Genomic DNA, 16978 nt, shown 5'->3' with positions numbered 1-16978 from the left:
TATGTTCATATGTGTATTGTGTATGTATGTGTATATGTGTGTGTGTATGTGTATGTATATGTGTTCATGACAGGTGTGTACCATATGCTTATTCAGAGGACAGAGGAGAACTCTATCCAGATCATGGAGATCAAGGTTCACTTGTATCTCTCCCCTGCCCACCACCTCCTCTTCGGTTTTCTCCCCCTCAACTCTCTCCCTGATGGAGATTAAATACAGGACCTTTAATAAGCCGACCATGAGGTCCTCTACTGAGCTATACACAGCCCTGTGTGTGTGTGTGTGTGTGTGTGTGTATGTGTTCATATGTGTACCACAGTGCGCCTATAGAGGTCACTTCTCTCCTTTCACCATGTGGGTCTCAGAAATCAAATTCAGAACATCAGGCTTGGCAGAAAGCCTCTTAACTCACCAGTTCATTTCACCTCCTGACTTAATGTATTGACTGACTTCTGTTGTTTAAAGTTCTTTACTTTTGTATGCATACACGGATGTATGCGTGCATATGCCTGGCATAGCATGCGTGTGATGGTAAGGTGACAGTTCTGTGAAGTTGATCTTCTCCTTCCACACGTGGGTTCCAGGGATAACACCCAGGCCCTCTGGCTATCAGAGAGCATCTTCACCTGCTGAGCCACCTCACTAGCCTGCCTTGCTTTCTCAGACAGGACCTCAGGTATTCCAGTCCTGTCTCACACAGGCGACGTAGCTGAGGATGATCTTGAACTCTGATTCTTCTGCTTCTACCTTCTGAGCTCAGAGTTAGGGGCTTGCCCCACCCATCATGTCCCGTGTATGTGATATTGGGGGTCAGATTCAGTACCTCTCACATGGTAGGCGAGCATTCCACCCACTGAACGACACTCCCCCCATAGGTCATCTGCATAACAGGACTATGTGGAAACTTGCACTTAGCACTGGGTTAGAAAAAAAACACACACACACCCCTGGGGCTTTTCCACATGTCCCTTACCCTGGTCTATTGGTTCGTGAGATTTGTCACTACCCTGACATTGAAGGCATTTTCATCAAGAGGTTTCTATGCCCTAACACCTTCAGCTGTAACAGTGTATGCTATTGCCGGTTCCTCAGCCTGTGGCAATAGCACAGGGCTTAGTAGGAAGAAGGCTAGTCAACAGCAAAGACTTGTCTGTGACATTGCATCATGGATGTTTGAGGAACCCATCAGGGGCCCACCCCTGCCAGAGAGACTGTTGACGATTGATGAGTTTGGGGAGGAGGGCTCGACCTCTTCAGTGGTGTAGTCAAGATAGTTAATCTCTCGGGCTTCACTAACTAACCTTGCACCTACACTCCTGCCATAGCATGCAGGTAGAGGGGAGGTGAGAATTCTTACTCTATGGGGAGTAACCCATACTAAACCCAGTGGTCACACACCAAAAGACCTTGTTGAGAAGAGTTCCAGTGGAGAAGAGGGGTGGGAGAGGAATGAGGCAAAAATGACTAAAAGTCAGATTATATGGATATATGACCCCGGCATGGTGGAGCACTCCTTCAATGCAAGCACTCGGGACTCAGAGAGAGGTGGATCTCTCTGAGTTCAAGCCTAGCCTGGTCTACATAAGTGAGTTTCCAGACTAGCTAGGGCTACAAAGTGAGACTGTCTCAAAAAAAATTTTTTTTTTTTTTTGGTTTTTTGAGACAGGGTTTCTCTGTGTAGCCCTGGCTGTCCTGGAACTCACTCTGTAGACCAGGCTGGCCTTGAACTCAGAAATCCGCCTGCCTCTGCCTACCAAGTGCTGGGGTTAAAGGCGTGCGCCACCACCGCCCGGCTTCAAAAAATAATTTTTAAAAGATTTATTTTATACACATAAGTGTTTAGCCTGCATGGTATGTATACCTACCATATGTGTGCCCGGTACTCTCAGAGGTCAGAAAAGAGCACTGGATACCCTGGGACTGGAATTACAGAGACTGTGAGTCACCATGTGGAGGCTGGGAACCGGACCAGGTCCTCTGCAACAGCAGCCAGTGTGCCTAACCACTGAGCCAGCTTTCCAGCCCCAGTTAAATACAAAAATATTAAACTGTTGACCAGAGCCTGGGACATGGCTTGGTGATAAGGAGCTTGCCAGGGGTGCACAGAGCCTTGGAACTGGATCCCCACCATTACGAAGGGGAAAGAGTGAATAAATAGCGTCTGGAGTTACTCTAGGAGAAAATGAGGTAACGCATATTAGCTAATACACATGACCTCAGACTATTGTCCCTCAGCACAAGGCCTGCTATTGCTGTTGTCATTCATGGCCAGGCTTACTATGGGGGCCACTTTCTACGAAACGTTCCACCACAGAAAGTCTGTCAGAAAACCCTGCTGGCAAAGCAGGCACAGTCCAGAAACTTTGGGAGGAAAAGAGGAACAATTTTGACACAAATCCCCGGAGAACCAAAACCCACAGAAACCACCAAGACTAAACAGAAGGGGATATTTGTTCAACCTCCGGGAGGCTAGAAATTTGATGTCTCCTGCTGATGCTAAGCCATTAGAGCAGCAGAGCATGAGGGCAGCGTTTGGTTCCTTGCGGTGTGGAACGCGTGGTGCTTGGCGGTGTGAAAGCCTCCAGCTGGCTCCAGGCCTTGTGACAGGGCAGCGGGCATGCGCTTGGAATAGCTCGGACAAGCTGAGACGGAACCAGAAGTGCCTCAAGCTGGGTTTGTGCTGCCTCCTGCTGCCTCTTCCGCAACAAATGCCCCAAATCTCTGCACGTCAAAACAATGGCTCGCTTTCAAGGCTCAGTAGCCTGATTGCCTCCGTGCACGAAGCCGGTCCAGATGGCGCAGAGCTGGAAAGCGCAAAGGCCCTGCCACCCAGCCCACATTTCCTGGCATCTGGAGCATTTTGAAACAAGACACTCCCCCGCCACTGCTGGGGCTTTCTGCATTTGCCTCCATCCCTCATTGAAAAATCCTGAGTATGTGTTAAGGATTTAGGGGTGGTACTGGGGACTGTACACTACGTACACACTCTCGCACTGAGGAACACTCCAACCCTTAGTAACCCTTAGTAAGGTTACTTTTTTTGTTGTTGTTTTTGTTTTTCGAGACAGGGTTTCTCTGTATAGCCCTGGCTGTCCTGGAACTCACTCTGTAGACCAGGCTGGCCTCGAACTCAGAAATATGCCTGCCTCTGCCTCCCAAGTGGTGGGATTAAAGGCGTGTGCCACCACCGCCCGGCCTTAGTAAGGTTACTAAGAAAAGAATCGGATGTATGGCTGGAAAGATGGCTCAGCGGTTAGGGGCTTGTTGCTTTTTTTGTTTTTTTTTTTTTTTCAGCCTTCAAGTAACTTTGATTCATGTAGTGAGAATTTTGGAGTTTCAGTTTCTTTTAAAAAGACAGAGATATTATAAAAATGTGCTTTCATTTTAATTCCAGGTGTGGGGGACATGGAGCTGCTCGGGACTGTCCCGGAACAGCTGACTGTGATTTGCCTGATGCGCCAGCAGGGGCGTGGTTTTGCCAGCTGCAGATAATTTCTGCAATTGTGTAACTCTGAAATTTCTGGAAATTTTTCAGAGGGTAGATAAATGCTAAGGCTGCCTAGAGGCAGTGTGGGTTGGGGAGGTTGGTTGTGTTTTGCTGTGGTCAAAGAAGAAACGGAAGAAGTTAGATACAGGGATCCCTACCTCTCCCCTCTGTCCTTTCTCTCTTATCTAGTGATAGAGGGTGAAGCTGGGCGGATAAACGGTAGCAAAAAGAAGCCGCAAAGTAGAAGTAACAAAGACCCACCACAGATCTGTCCTCTTTATAGCTCAGGCTAGCCTCAAACTCGCTCACTCCTCCACATCCTAAGTGCTGGAGTTATAAGTGTCATACTCCAGCCCATTCTTTAGATGTCAGCCACACTGTTACCACAAAGAGTGTCCGCTCCCTGTCACAGCGCATTACACTTTGATATCTCTGTATCCCCGGTCCTAGCATGCTGCCTGGATACAACAGGTGCTCAAGGGATACCTGCTGAATGAATGGAGGAGTTAAGCGCATGCGCACGCGCGCACACGCGCACACGCGCAGTCACTTCCTCACGCTATCAAGTAAGGAGAATAGAGAGCATGGGGTTCTTTGTCCAAGGATTAGGGTGTAAATGTCTACACTTCCCACTGTCCTTGAAATCCCTCAGAGGAAAGGGGAGGAGAGGGAAGATGGATTAATTCTCAATAAGATCCCAGGGATTCTCAGAGCCACAGCAGTTAGTCACGGTGTTGGGGATGGGGAAGTGGACTCTGGCTCAAAACCAAAAATAAAATTTTTGAGAGGGGGAAAAAAGTCAGTGGCCTGGAGCACAACAGAAACAGAGAAACTGGGTCTTGTTTTACTTTTTTGTTGTTTGTTTTTCGAGACAGGATTTCTCTGTGTAACAGTCCTGGCTATCTTGAGAGTTGATTTGTAGACCAGGCTGGCTTCAAACTCACAGAGATCTATATGCCTCTGGCTCCTGGTTTCTGGGATTAAAACCATGTACCAACACACCCGGTTTACAGTTGTCTCTTAAATTTCCAGCCCAAATTACATTTTTGGTTTTGTTGTTGTTGTTGTAATTAAGCAAGTGTTACAAAAGCAGAAACTGGGTTTGGTTACCCCCGAATTACATTTTCTGGGCAATCAAGCAGATTTACAAACGGCGGATGACAGCCTTTGTAAATCTCCAGGTTACATTCTTCTGTGTAGTTATTAGCCCAGCAGTTTCTATTATCCTAAAGCAAGCTTGGCTCTCTGAGCAGGTTGGAGCCCAAGGTCACTTTCTCAAGGCAGGTTAACAAAGCCTGGTAAGAGGAGGCTTTCCCAACGAGCAAGTGTCTCCAAAGAGCAAACGAAACTTAGATTTCAGTGAATTCGGACGTGTAACTCTATTTCCTTGTCTTCCTAAACTGTCTAGACAAAACTCGTTTGTCAGCTACGTTTGAGTAGGAATTGGGTCAGAGCCTCTCAGTTTAATTATTTAATATCTCCGAGGAGGTTTATTAGCACATCTACTCTGTGTATGTTCTGATCAGTGTTAAAGTTTGTCAGTGTTTATTTCACCCTGCATCATCGATGAAGCCCTAAGTGTGATTCAGAGTACCACATAAATCAGACACAGGGGGACATGCCTGTGGTCCCAGCATCCTCTCCTACACAGAGTTCAAGGCCAGCAAAGGATACATAGGACCCTGTCAATCACACCAGAAGAACACATGCCAAAGTAACGTACTTAGGTAATAAAGGGTTCTCTTTCCCGGAAGAACTGTGCTGGCCCAGCCGGTGCGGGCAGTTAACCCAGCAAGTCTGAGTCACAAAAGGGATGTCTCTACACCTTCTGTAGGGAGGAGGAGGGAGCTCTGTTCTCCACTGCTCCACTCACTGGAGCATGCTATTCCAGTTACACACGAAAAATATAGGACAAACTGAACTGGCGTGGAATGAGGTCACTGAGGGATCGCACTGTTGGCCGGCTGAAGCACTATCTAAGAATCGCAGGCTCCACCTCAGACTTTCGAAATCCAGATCTACAATTTAACAGATTTTCTCATGACGGACATGCACATTTGAGTTTGAAAAACACTACGATTCTGGATCAGGGGGCTCAGTTGCAGGGCAATGAAGGCTATGCGGCAAAAGTCAAGAATGAGCCAAAATGGACGGGGGTTGATTTCAGCTAAGATCTCCGAGTTTAGGTACAATAACAGGAGAGGGTCTGAAGCAGCTAAAAATCTCAGCCTTTAAAAGAAAATAAATTTGTACTGAAGCTCGGACTCGGGGTCTTTACGCATGCTTGACAAAGCTCTCTACCACCGCTCTGTCTTCTTCAGCTTCAGTTTCCCATTCCTGGCCTTTTTACATTTTGACTAAACCAGTCAGCCAGATCTTTGTCAAGCTCGGTTCGATTTGGCTAATTCTATTGCTTAGGTCTAGTCTGGTTGCTAAGGTACGGCGCTTCGCGGTTGCTGGGGAAATGACGTCACCGTGTAGGCGGGACAAGCAACCCTCTTCGTCCTCCCGATGGGCCGTCATGTTAGGTACAGGCTTCTCCGTCTCGAGGGCTCGACGGCTGTTTGAGACTCTCAGCTGCTCCCAGGCTGCTCCTCCAGGCCCCAAGACCGTACTCAATGCCAGGATTGTGACTTAGGGCATTCTGCCATGCTCCTTGGCCTCTCAGGTACTTTTTGACTCTGTCAAGTGCCCATTATTGGGGCGACTACCCGAACCGTGGGGAATACAGAATTTATAGTTCTAAACTAGATCTGGGTGGACTCTAGCTTTAGAAAGGAAAATAAATGAATAAATAAACTTCTATGACTACGAGGAGTCTTAACTAGGAATTCTGGGATTTACATTGTTTCGTTTTTTTTTCCACCTCCCTACCCCGCGCCGGGGGGGCGGGCCCCAGGTCCGAACTACACTTGACCATCACTTTCCAAACTAAACTGTCCCTTCCTTTATCTTATCTGCTGTGAAAAGGATCAGGAGAGCCAATGGAGACCTCACCCATCAGCCCAATGAAAGAAAAGAACACGGATAAACCGCAGCAGCGGGAAGAGAACGCCCAGCAATACCTAAATGCAGCCATTTCGTTTAGACAGCAGTCCCTAGGTCTTCTCCCTGAAGCCCTGGAGGTGGGAGTGAGACCAGATCCAGCCAGTCAGATTGTAGACACTCAAGAGATTGAAAGCCCCGTGGCTGGGTTTGAAGGTGATTCTGATAAATTTCATGTCTCAACCGGTGGGAAAGCAGAGCACCTCCAAGCTTCTGATCTTTGGTACTGTCCGGATGGGAGTTTTCTCAAGAAAATCATAGTCCATGGCCATGGCTTAGACAAACCCAAGCTAGGCTCCAAATGCCGAGTGCTGGCTTTGGGATTCCCTTTTGGATCTGGGATGCCAGAGGGGTGGGCAGAACTAACCATAGGCATAGGGAAATGGAGGGAAAAAACTTGGGGGGAACTCACAGAAAAATGCCTGGAGTCTATGCATCAAGGTGAGGAAGCCAAGATTCACCTTCCTGGGTCCTCTACACCTCTTGCCACGCTCAGACTGGAATCCTTCACCAAAGGCCGGGACTCCTGGGAGTTGGAGGCTATGGAGAAGGAGGCTCTGGCCAAAGAAGAACACGCAAGGGGTACGGAACTATTTCGAGCTGGGAACCCTGTAGGGGCTGCCCGATGCTATGGACGGGCTCTCCGACTGCTGCTGACGTTGCCTCCACCCGGCCCCCCTGAACGAACTACCCTTCATGCCAATCTTGCTGCCTGCCAGTTGCTGCTAGGACACCCCCAGTTGGCAGCTCAGAGCTGTGACCGAGTGCTGGAGCGGGAGCCCGGCCATTTAAAGGCCTTATACCGAAGGGGGGTTGCTCAGGCTGCCCTTGGGGACTTGGAAAAAGCAGCTGCTGATCTCAAGAAAGTTCTAGCAGCTGATCCCAAAAACCGTGCAGCGAAAGAGGAGCTGGGGAAGGTGATCATTCAGGGAAAGATACAGGATGCAGGGCTGGCTCGGGGACTGCGTAAGATGTTTAGCTGATTAAAAAGTTCAAGAGACAGGAACCCGTGGATTGTGTTCTGTGTTGTGGGGTTTTCAAGGGCCCCGAAGGAAGGAGTTTGAACTCATGTCCTGTTCTGACTTACAGGGAGTTAGCGATGATGTCAGTGGGCCACTTGGTGGAGAGGTTCGGGGAAGCTTATCCACCTCCGAAGATAGGAGAGGCTGTCTTTTTAGGACTAGCTGTGGCAAACGCCAGAACTTCCGGATGTCGGATTTGCATCCCACGGAGGTGGGGTTACAGATGGTTGCGAGTCACTGGGTGTGGGTGCTGAGACTATAATCCAGATCCTTACAAAAAGCAATAAGCATATTTTGGGGTGGGGGGTTCGAGACAGGGCTTCTCTGTGTACCAATCCTGGCCGTCCTGGAGCACACTTTGTAGACCCGGCTGAGATGCCCCTGCCCTCTGCCTCCTGAGTGCTGACATTAAAGGTGCACCACCGCCGCCTAGTCGCAGTAAGCACTCTAACTGCTGAGCCATCTCCCATCCTAGATGCTGGAACTATGCTCGTTCGTTCATTCATTTATTCATTTATCCATTATGCGTGTGTTAGTGCCTTCATGAGTGTATGGGCACCACATGGGTGCAGATGTCTGCTCAACTATCAACGCTCTAGCCCAGATGCCGGACCCCTAAGTGGTAGGAACTACATTTCCCACAATGCTAGTCTCTGGGGCCTGTTTGGCGCACGCGCAATCTCCTGGACTGGTAAAGCGGACGACCACTGCCATGTCCCCATTGGCCCGGCATGTACAGTCATTGCTCCTTCGTGTCACGTGTCCAGCAACCAATCCTCTGACTGGTCAGCAAGACTTCCGGGACGCCCGGTTTTTCCTCAGCGAGCCCACTGATTTGCCGAGGCCCGGAGGAGGCGGGCCCGGGAGCCGGCTCATGGTGGGGGGTGGGGGGAAGATGGCGGAGCTGATGCTCCTCAGCGAGATCGCCGACCCGACGCGCTTCTTCACCGACAACCTGCTGAGTCCGGAGGACTGGGGTGCGCGGATTGAGGCCCCGGGGGAGGAGAGGGCTGCGGGTCGCCGCGGGCCCGAGGCACGCGGGAAGGCAGCCAAGGGTGAAAGAGGAAGGCTGGGCGGACGCCGAGCCCATCCTCTGCGGGAGCGCGCAGCGGGGCTCGCGCTTCCTGGGATACGCGATGAGGGGAGACCGTGGCCTCCCGTGGGAGCACGGGCTTGCCCCGGGTCAGGGGAGAGGGGCTGGACGCCTTAGGCTGCACGGCTGTGCGAGTGGGCGGGCGGTGGGTCTGGCCCGGCCGAGCCAATGAGGGATGGAGCCGGGACTGGCGTGCGATCCTCCTGACACGCGGGCCTCCATGCAGACAGCACCTTGTACAGTGGCCTGGATGAAGTGGCCGAGGAGCAGACACAGTTGTTTCGTTGCGTGGAGCAGGATGTCCCGGTATTGCCACCTCACATTTTCTCTTAGGACCCTTGGTGGTGGGAGGGCGACCCCAAACTTGGAGTCATCATCACCGAGCCACAGAGCTCATCTGGGGGGGGGGGTCACCCCTGCTCTTGTTAAATCCGAAAATTTCGAGGAGAAAGACCAGTTTCAGCAGTCCAGTGGCTTTATTTTAGAGTCGCACCCGGGACTGGCCAGCTAAGTCGAGATTTTAGAGAACAGCCCCTTCTGGCCTTTTGGGGTTCTTCTTCTGTGGTACAGATAAAAGATTGACAGCTCTGTGTTTACAAGGGCGAGAGAATAGGCTGATGGTAAAATACAGTCAAGGCGGAAGACAAGCATTTTTGTAAACCTTGGGCTCTTGACACAGTGGCCTTCTTAATTTGTAAGCTGTGTTGATCTTGTTTCCGTGTCACGCTTTCTCACCTTCCTGCCCTCTAATATGCCCCCACCGCTTAGTTTGACAGCAGCTCTCTGGATGTGGGGATGGATGTCAGCCCCCCTGAGCCTCCCTGGGACGCTCTACCCATCTTCCCAGGTAAGATACCCTTAGGATTTCCCTCATCTTTCCAAACGCCCTTCCCTTCCTGCTGCTTCCCAGAAACTAACATCCCTGCCTGCTCCTCCCTGTGATCCCTGGTGTGTATTATCTGTCCTGACTCTCCTGCCTCACCTCAACACCACTCTACTAGGCTCTGCCCCTCGGTTATTTATTTCCACAACGTTTGGGCAAGCAAGACATCGTCGCAGCACCAAGCCTCATCCCCAGACTTCCCTGTTTATATCCGAATTATTTTTCTCCCTCCAGATCTTCAGGTGAAGTCTGAGCCGTCCTCACCCTGCTCCTCTTCCTCCCTCAGCTCAGAATCCTCACATCTCTCCACAGAGCCCTCCAGCCAGGTGAGAGCCATCGCCCCTCTGGCTCTCCGTGGCCCCCCTCCTAGGTGGTGAGGTACCGTTTTCTGTGCTGAGTCATGAGGTGGGTGGTAGTCTCTTCTTAGTCACTGTCCCCTCGCTCTCTGCCCTTCCAGTCTGGTTGCAGAAGGGAAGGCGGGGCCTTTTGAATGTGCAGAGACGGTAGAGGCAAGAGAAGGGCTTGGGGAAACGGTTGATAATGGCTGAGACTTCACAAATTGTTCTTGCCCAGACTGCCCACTATAATGTGATATTTGAGATCTTGAGAAGAAAATAGAACAAAGACCCTGGGCCAGCCTAGGTAGTGTGTCGGACCGCTTAGAGCAGGGTGCATTTATTTGGCGGGCTGTAAGCTCGGGGGCTTCCTTCTTACTCTCGTGGTTTCTTCCCTTCGTTCCTCCTGCCTCCCTGCTCCACCCTGACCCTCACAGGTCCCTGGAGTGGGGGAGGTGCTACCCGTGAAGATGGAGTCCCTGGCGCCCCCCCTCTGCCTGCTGGGAGATGATCCGGCTTCCCCCTTTGAGACAGTCCAGATCACTGTGGGCTCCCCCTCTGAGGATCTCACAGGTAAGCACTGTGCATGTGGTGCACCCCTTGAATCCCAGCACTCGGGAGGCAGAGGCCAAGGTACAAAAGGGGACAGTCTCAAAAAATGAGAAGGAAGCGAAACCAGAGCACCGAACGAAAGTGAGGACTCAAAAAGTGCCGTCCCACAAGTGGGAGGCGTGCTGGCCTGGTCTACGGACTGAGTTCCAGGACAGCCAGGGCTGCACAGAGAAACCCTGTGGTGAAAAGTGAAAACACACACACACACACACACACACACACACACAAAAGAAACAAACCAAAAATAAAAAGATAAAAACCTGCCAGAGGGGAGGCGGGTGGAGAAACAGCTCAGGGGTTACAGCACTCACTGGCTGCTCTTCCAGAGGACCCAGGAGCGATTGCTGGTGCCACATGGTGGCACACAACCGTCTGTACCTCTAATTCAGGGGGAGCCGAGGTCATCTTCTGGCCTTGTTTACTTGCAAATGCACATGGAATACAGATCTTAAGAGCTGGACAGGGGGCTGGAGAGATGGCTCAGCAGTTAAGAGCACTGTCTGCTCTTCCAGAGGTCCTGAGTTCAATTCCCAGCAACCACATGGTGGCTCACAACCATCTGTAATGGGATCCGATGCCCTCTTCTGGTATGTCTGAAGACAGATACACTGTACTCACATACATAAAATAAATACATCTTTTTAAAAAAAAGAGCCGGATAGGAGTGTGAGCCCTGTGGTTGCCGAGCCTGCCCTCGCCCTCGCTCTGGAGTCTCCCGCAGCGGCTAGGCTCTGAGAGAGAAAGCAGAACCAAAACGCAAGGGGAGAAAGCGGCTTTGTGTGAGAAGTTAGGGAAGCTGCTAGGTGGGAAGGAAGGCGGAGGTGGGAGGGGCCTTAGCTTACTGTCTCTCCTGGGGCGCCTGCAGTACTGCATCCAGGTAAAAGGAGAACTAACCCTGGTTTTATCTACCAGCCAGCTGCTGCCTCTTTTTAGGATTTATTTCATGCGTATGGGTATTTTTGCCCGCATATGCACCATGTGTGCACCCGATCCCTCCAGAGATCAGGAGAGGTCATCGGATCCCCCGGAGTTACTGACAGCTGTTAGCAACCATGACGACGACTCTCCCAGAGTCTTTTGCAAGAGCAGCGAGTTTTTTCTGTCTACCACTGAGCATCTCCTCAGCCCCTGATAGCCAGCACTTGTGTCTTCTTTCTGCCCCTCCCCATTCAGATATCCAGACCAAGCTAGAACCCGCTTCTCCATCTTCTTCTGTCAACTCGGAGGCCTCACTGCTGTCAGCAGACTCTCCCAGCCAGGTGACACGCCTCCTCTCCTGTACAGCCCAGCATCCTTCTGAGGGGCATGGGAAGCTTTCCCTTGACCTCCTGCTCCATACCGACACTCCCAACTAACATGTCTGGACTGCCCTGCACAGGCTTTTCTAGGAGAGGAGGTTCTGGAAGTGAAGACAGAGTCTCCGTCCCCTCCAGGATGTCTCCTGTGGGATGTCCCAGCCTCTTCACTTGGAGCTGTCCAGATCAGCATGGGTCCATCCCCCGATAGTTCCTCAGGTAACGGGGCCTCCTGACTCCCGGGGTCCCTGTGAGAAGAGGCCTCACAGTGTTGCAATCCCTTCCTTTCCCTTCCCTTCCTTCAGGGAAAGCTCCAGCCACTCGGAAACCTCCACTGCAGCCCAAGCCTGTGGTGCTAACCACAGTTCCGGTGCCACCTAGAGCTGGGCCCCCCAGCACTACTGTCCTCCTGCAACCCCTGGTCCAGCAGCCTGCAGGTGAGGAAGCTGGAGAGGGGCTCACTGCCCCCGAGGTCCCCGAGCCTGCAATGCTTGGGCGTGAGTTTGGATGTAGGGGTCCTGACACACCCACTGACTTCCTCCTGCTCACCTTCCCAGTGTCCCCAGTGGTCCTCATCCAAGGTGCTATTCGAGTCCAGCCTGAAGGGCCAGCTCCCGCAGCTCCACGGCCCGAGAGGAAGAGCATTGTTCCAGCCCCTATGCCAGGGAACTCCTGCCCGCCTGAAGTGGATGTATGTGCTGGGGACGGTAGGCAGGCGGGCGCTGTCACAGGAGGGCAGAGAGTAGTCTGTCCTGGAGGCAGAGCGTGGAGAAGGGAGCCCAGCATCCAGCAGTGTGCAGGATGGAAGGCTGCGGGTGTGGGTGTGTGGGATTACAGCATGTGGAGGGGGCATCACACTTGGTTGTAGGCTCAGCACACGCTGGTTTCCCAGTGGGAAGGCAGGTCAAGTCTTCTTACCTGCAGCCCGTTGACTTTGGGCTTGGAACAAGAGTTTGGGAAGAAAGTCCTAAGGAGAAGATTAGCCAGCACTGTGGTCCTGCAGTCTCACTTGTCCCACACATGAGGACCAGGAGGGCCCTTTCCCTGTCACGGAGGCAGGAGAGTGGCCGTGAGCTGTGGGTAATGCATCCCCGAGGCTGGGGCGTGTCTCTCTAACTCCTCTGCCTCCTCGCCCTGGCCGGTGCCAGGCAAAGCTGCTGAAGCGGCAGCAGCGGATGATCAAGAACAGGGAGTCGGCCTGTCAGTCCCGCCGCAAGAAGAAGGAGTACCTGCAGGGCCTGGAGGCCAGGCTGCAGGCCGTGCTGGCCGACAACCAGCAGCTGCGCAGGGAGAACGCTGCCCTCCGGCGGCGGCTCGAGGCCCTGCTGGCCGAGGTTGGCCCACTCTACCCTTGGAGAGGGGCGGGAACACAGGCCCTGGACCGCACTCACCTCTGGTGTCTTCCTCTGCAGAACAGCGAGCTCAGGCTGGGGTCTGGGAACAGGAAGGTTGTCTGCATCATGGTCTTCCTTCTCTTCATCGCCTTCAACTTCGGGCCTGTGAGGTGAGCCCCTCAACACGTCCCTGCAGCTCCGAGTGGAGCCCAGCCTCACAGCTGCCCAGCTGCCTGCTCGGCCCGGGCAGTGTACACAAGCGTTTGCGGCCCCCTCAGCCCTGATGCTGTCTCCAGCAGCCATTGCTGTTGTACTGTTGCCCTTGGTTCGTCGTGGGTGGTGGCGGTGTTAATGAGATGTGACCCGGGGATTGCCTCAGTCGGTCAAGTGCTTGGCATACCAGCATGGGGACATAAGTTTGACCCCTGAACCCACAGTTTGAAAAAAGCCGGATGTGGTAGCATGGACAGAAATGGAAAGACAGAGCCAGGCAGATCCCCAGGGCTCACTGGCCTTTGGTGGGCAACAGGCTTCTGAGAGACAGTGTCTCAAAAATAAAGTAAAAAGGCGGGTTGTGCTGAGCAGTGACTTCTGTATGCACACGTACATATGTCTACACATGTATAACATATCAGTGCACACGTGTGTGTATATATATGCGTACATACATACACACAAACCCCTGCTCCCGACATACCCGTGCAAGTGGCTGACAGGCTCACTGGCTGCTAGGTATCAGAGTACTCGTTCTCCTTTCCTGTTTCCTGGGCCTGTGAGACTGGCATCCTCTCTACTCCCTGCTCACTGAAGGGAGACACAGCCATGCAGAACAGGTTGTGCCTGCCTCAGTCCACAGTCCTGACTTGCACTAGACAGCTGAGAAAGCCGGCATGCTTCACCTTCCTGCCTTCCTGCCCACAGCATCAGCGAGCCGCCTCCAGCTCCCATCTCTCCACGGATGAGCAGGGAGGAAGCTCGACCCCAGAGACACCTGCTGGGGTTCTCAGAGCCAGGGCCAGCTCAGGGCATTGAACACCTCCAGGAAGCTGCTCAGGGCCCCAAGGAACAGCAGCCCAGCCCTGCAGGCAGGCCCAGCTTCAGGTGAGAAACAGAAGGCCCCTTCCCTAACATAAGGTGAAGTCTTCTAGAGCCTGCCTGGCGTGGCGTAGAGCCAAGGTTTCTCTTAGCCCAGGGGCTCTGATGGTGCCCTGTGCTGGCCAGTCTCCAGTCACCGCCTCCTCTGCTTCATTGCAGAAACCTGTCGGCCTTCCCTGGTGGGGCCAAGGAGCTGCTGCTGAGAGACCTGGACCAGCTCTTCCTCTCCTCTGACTGCCGCCATTTCAACCGGACTGAGTCTCTGAGGTGTGCACAGTCTGTCCTTGAAGCTCCCACAGACAACCCAGCTGTCCTTCTGCATGGAAAGGCCAGCTCCCCTCCTCTCAGGCCGGCTTGTGGGTACGGAGCGTACGTTTTAGCCCTCCCTAGAGGTGGTGGTCTGTCTTCCTAGGCTTGCTGATGAGCTGAGTGGCTGGGTCCAACGTCACCAGAGAGGTCGGCGGAAGGTACCTCACAGGGCCCAGGAGAGACAGGTAGGAGCCAATGGGCAGGCCAAGGAAGGTGAGAGGAAGACAGAACTAGTGTCCTGGGGATTTCAGGCTGACATCTTGTAAAGATTTCAGGGGTTCTTGGGGGACATGGAGGAGTTGGGTGTGAGATGGCACCAGCTTCCAGGGACCGCCTGTCTCTTTCCCTTTACCCTCTTCAAATCTTTAGATACTTCTCCTTCCAGAAGTCTCAGCTTCGGAAGAAGTCTCCTCCAGTGAAACCAGTCCCCACCCAACCTCCAGGACCCTCTGAAAGGTAAATGTTGGGTAAGCACTTCTAAGTGAGGTCGCTAGAAAGAGCTGCACCCAGGAAGTCACTGCCGCTGTTCTGGAGGAATATGCTGTCCTCTCGGCCCCGCTTCTAAGTCTGCCCTCACCTTCCTAGGGACCCTGTGGGCCAGCTGCAGCTCTACCGCCACCCAGGCCGCTCACAGCCAGAGTTTCTAGATGCAATTGACCGGAGGGAAGATACCTTCTATGTCGTCTCCTTCCGAAGGGTGAGCTCCCTCTGTCCTGTCGTGTGCCTGTCACCCTGGGTCCCAGTCATATTCTGGTGGGAGGTTAAAGAATAGAGTGGGGAACCTGTCGAGTGTCTTCCACTGCCCCCAGCATGGCCCTTCTGCTCCCAGGACCACTTGCTGCTCCCAGCCATTAGCCACAACAAGACGTCCAGGCCCAAGATGTCGCTGGTGATGCCAGCCATGGCCCCCAATGGTAATTCTTCCCTCTGGTTATGGGGAGGGCTCTGAAATCTAAAACTGAGGAAGGAGGGAGTTCTCGAAGAGATCCAGCAGGGGGCGCTGAGGGAGAAGGTGCGAGGAGGGGCTGTCCAGATTGCTGAGGCTCTGAGAGGCTTGGAACCAAGGGGAAGATAAAGTTGGGAGACACGGGCCTGACATTGAGCATTGAGGCCGTGAGTCTGAGGTGGGAGTCTGGGTTACATGGTGAGACTCGTTCTCAACCAGACCGAAAACTGCTGGGAGGTGGGCTGCAGCCTGCGGGGCTCTCGCTTGGCCTTTCTTTCTTGACACCCTCTCCTTTGTGCCCCTTACCCGTCGCTTACTTTCCTACACCATCCCTGTGCCCGCCTCACTCCGCCTGTGGGCTGCCTCTGCCCTCCTCTTCACAACTCTCTAACCGTCTTTCTCATCTCGCCCCCCCGCTGTCCGCCTCTCCTTGTCACAGAGACCGTTTCGGGCCGGGGCCCCCCAGGGGACTATGAGGAGATGATGCAGATTGAATGTGAGGTCATGGACACCAGGGTGATCCACATCAAGACGTCCACGGTGCCCCCCTCGCTCCGCAAGCAGCCGCCCCCGCCCCCCGGCAATACCACAGGTGGCCCCTTGCCAGGCTCCGCAGCCAGCCCCACCCATCAGGCCTCCCAGCCCCTCTACCTCAATCACCCTTGACTTTTTCTGCTCACATTGACTTAGAACCGGGTTGGGGAACCTGATGCTGGGGCTCGGGGCAATTGGTGAAGGAAGGCGGGGTGTGGGGATTAAGCACTTAGTGGGACTAGGGTGGGGGTTCACCTCTCTTCTCAGTCTTTCCAGAATATAGGGCTCCTCTCGCTCCTGCACCCCTAGGCCTCTTTCCCCAAGGGTACTGTGTGAGGTGGCTCAGTGCCCTTTCCGCTCTCTGCTTTATCTGTTCAGGAGTAAAGGTGGAACTCGGTCCCCAGGTGGGACAAGGGATGCCGTGGGTGGCAGAAGTTGTTTATGTGTGTGGATATCTTTTTTATTATTATTAAATAAACAACTCAGAGGGACATAAAGGAATGGAACACCTTCCTATTGTGTGACTTGTATAGGGCCACCATCAAAGGACCCAGCACTGAAGGTGGCACGGCGGGTGTGACAGAGCCAGACCTCATGTCACCCCCTCACCCCACCGCCCCACCCCTGCAACTCCAGGGCATGTCTGTTTGGCTGTCTGTGGCGTGACAGCAGATAGCACAGATCACCAGAATGTGTCTGAGTAAACAGGAAGGATGGCCCCACGCCCTTCAGGGTGCACAGCCGCCCCAGTCCTTGCCGTGAAGCAGGTCCCCCCTTGCTTTCCAGGATGAGCTGTCCACACAAACAACAGGCGTGGGGGCCAGAAGGCTCAGAGCCCAGGAAGGCGGGGTTACAGTGGAGGGGCTAGTAGGGAGAAAAAGAAGAGGGCACCGAATGGGACATCATCTTGGCCCTGAACTGAAGAAGACAGACCTGAGGGAGGTCCAGATGGATGGAGACAGTGGGTCAGACAGTAAGGGCTGTGTGC

General features: G+C 53.2%; 2 protein-coding genes across 4 annotated transcripts; both read left to right on the top strand.

Moving 5' to 3' along the window:
- The first annotated feature begins 5995 nt into the window (after nt 1-5995).
- Nucleotides 5996-7538, top strand: Fkbpl (FKBP prolyl isomerase like). Of its 2 annotated transcripts, none has more exons than XM_028778006.1 (2): nt 5996-6155; nt 6458-7538. In XM_028778006.1, the coding sequence occupies exons 1-2, from the start codon at nt 6137-6139 to the stop codon at nt 7513-7515; spliced, it is 1077 nt and encodes a 358-aa protein (XP_028633839.1). In that variant the 5' UTR covers nt 5996-6136; the 3' UTR covers nt 7516-7538. The 2 variants fall into 2 exon arrangements, with proteins under 2 accessions (XP_028633839.1, XP_028633840.1); XM_028778007.1 differs by having other exon boundaries at nt 6387-7538.
- Nucleotides 7539-8420: 882 nt separating this feature from the next.
- On the top strand, nt 8421-16496 carry Atf6b (activating transcription factor 6 beta). 2 transcript variants are annotated; one of them, XM_028777989.1, is made up of 18 exons: nt 8421-8531; nt 8874-8953; nt 9416-9494; nt 9765-9856; nt 10303-10438; nt 11651-11736; nt 11856-11991; nt 12078-12209; nt 12330-12463; nt 12921-13106; nt 13185-13276; nt 14028-14207; nt 14361-14468; nt 14614-14695; nt 14896-14966; nt 15096-15207; nt 15340-15424; nt 15896-16496. In XM_028777989.1, exons 1-18 carry the CDS (start codon nt 8429-8431, stop codon nt 16120-16122), a joined length of 2121 nt encoding a protein of 706 aa, XP_028633822.1. In that variant the 5' UTR covers nt 8421-8428; the 3' UTR covers nt 16123-16496. The 2 variants fall into 2 exon arrangements, with proteins under 2 accessions (XP_028633822.1, XP_028633823.1); XM_028777990.1 differs by lacking the exons at nt 15340-15424; nt 15896-16496 and having other exon boundaries at nt 14880-14966.
- Nucleotides 16497-16978: the final 482 nt, after the last annotated feature.

The sequence above is a fragment of the Grammomys surdaster genome, unplaced genomic scaffold (genome assembly GCF_004785775.1).
Source record: "Grammomys surdaster isolate TR1022 unplaced genomic scaffold, NIH_TR_1.0 319, whole genome shotgun sequence".
Classification (NCBI taxonomy): Eukaryota; Metazoa; Chordata; class Mammalia; order Rodentia; family Muridae; genus Grammomys; species Grammomys surdaster.
The sequence above is the reverse complement of the archived record's forward strand: the minus strand, read 5'-3'. Positions and strand labels throughout refer to the sequence as shown.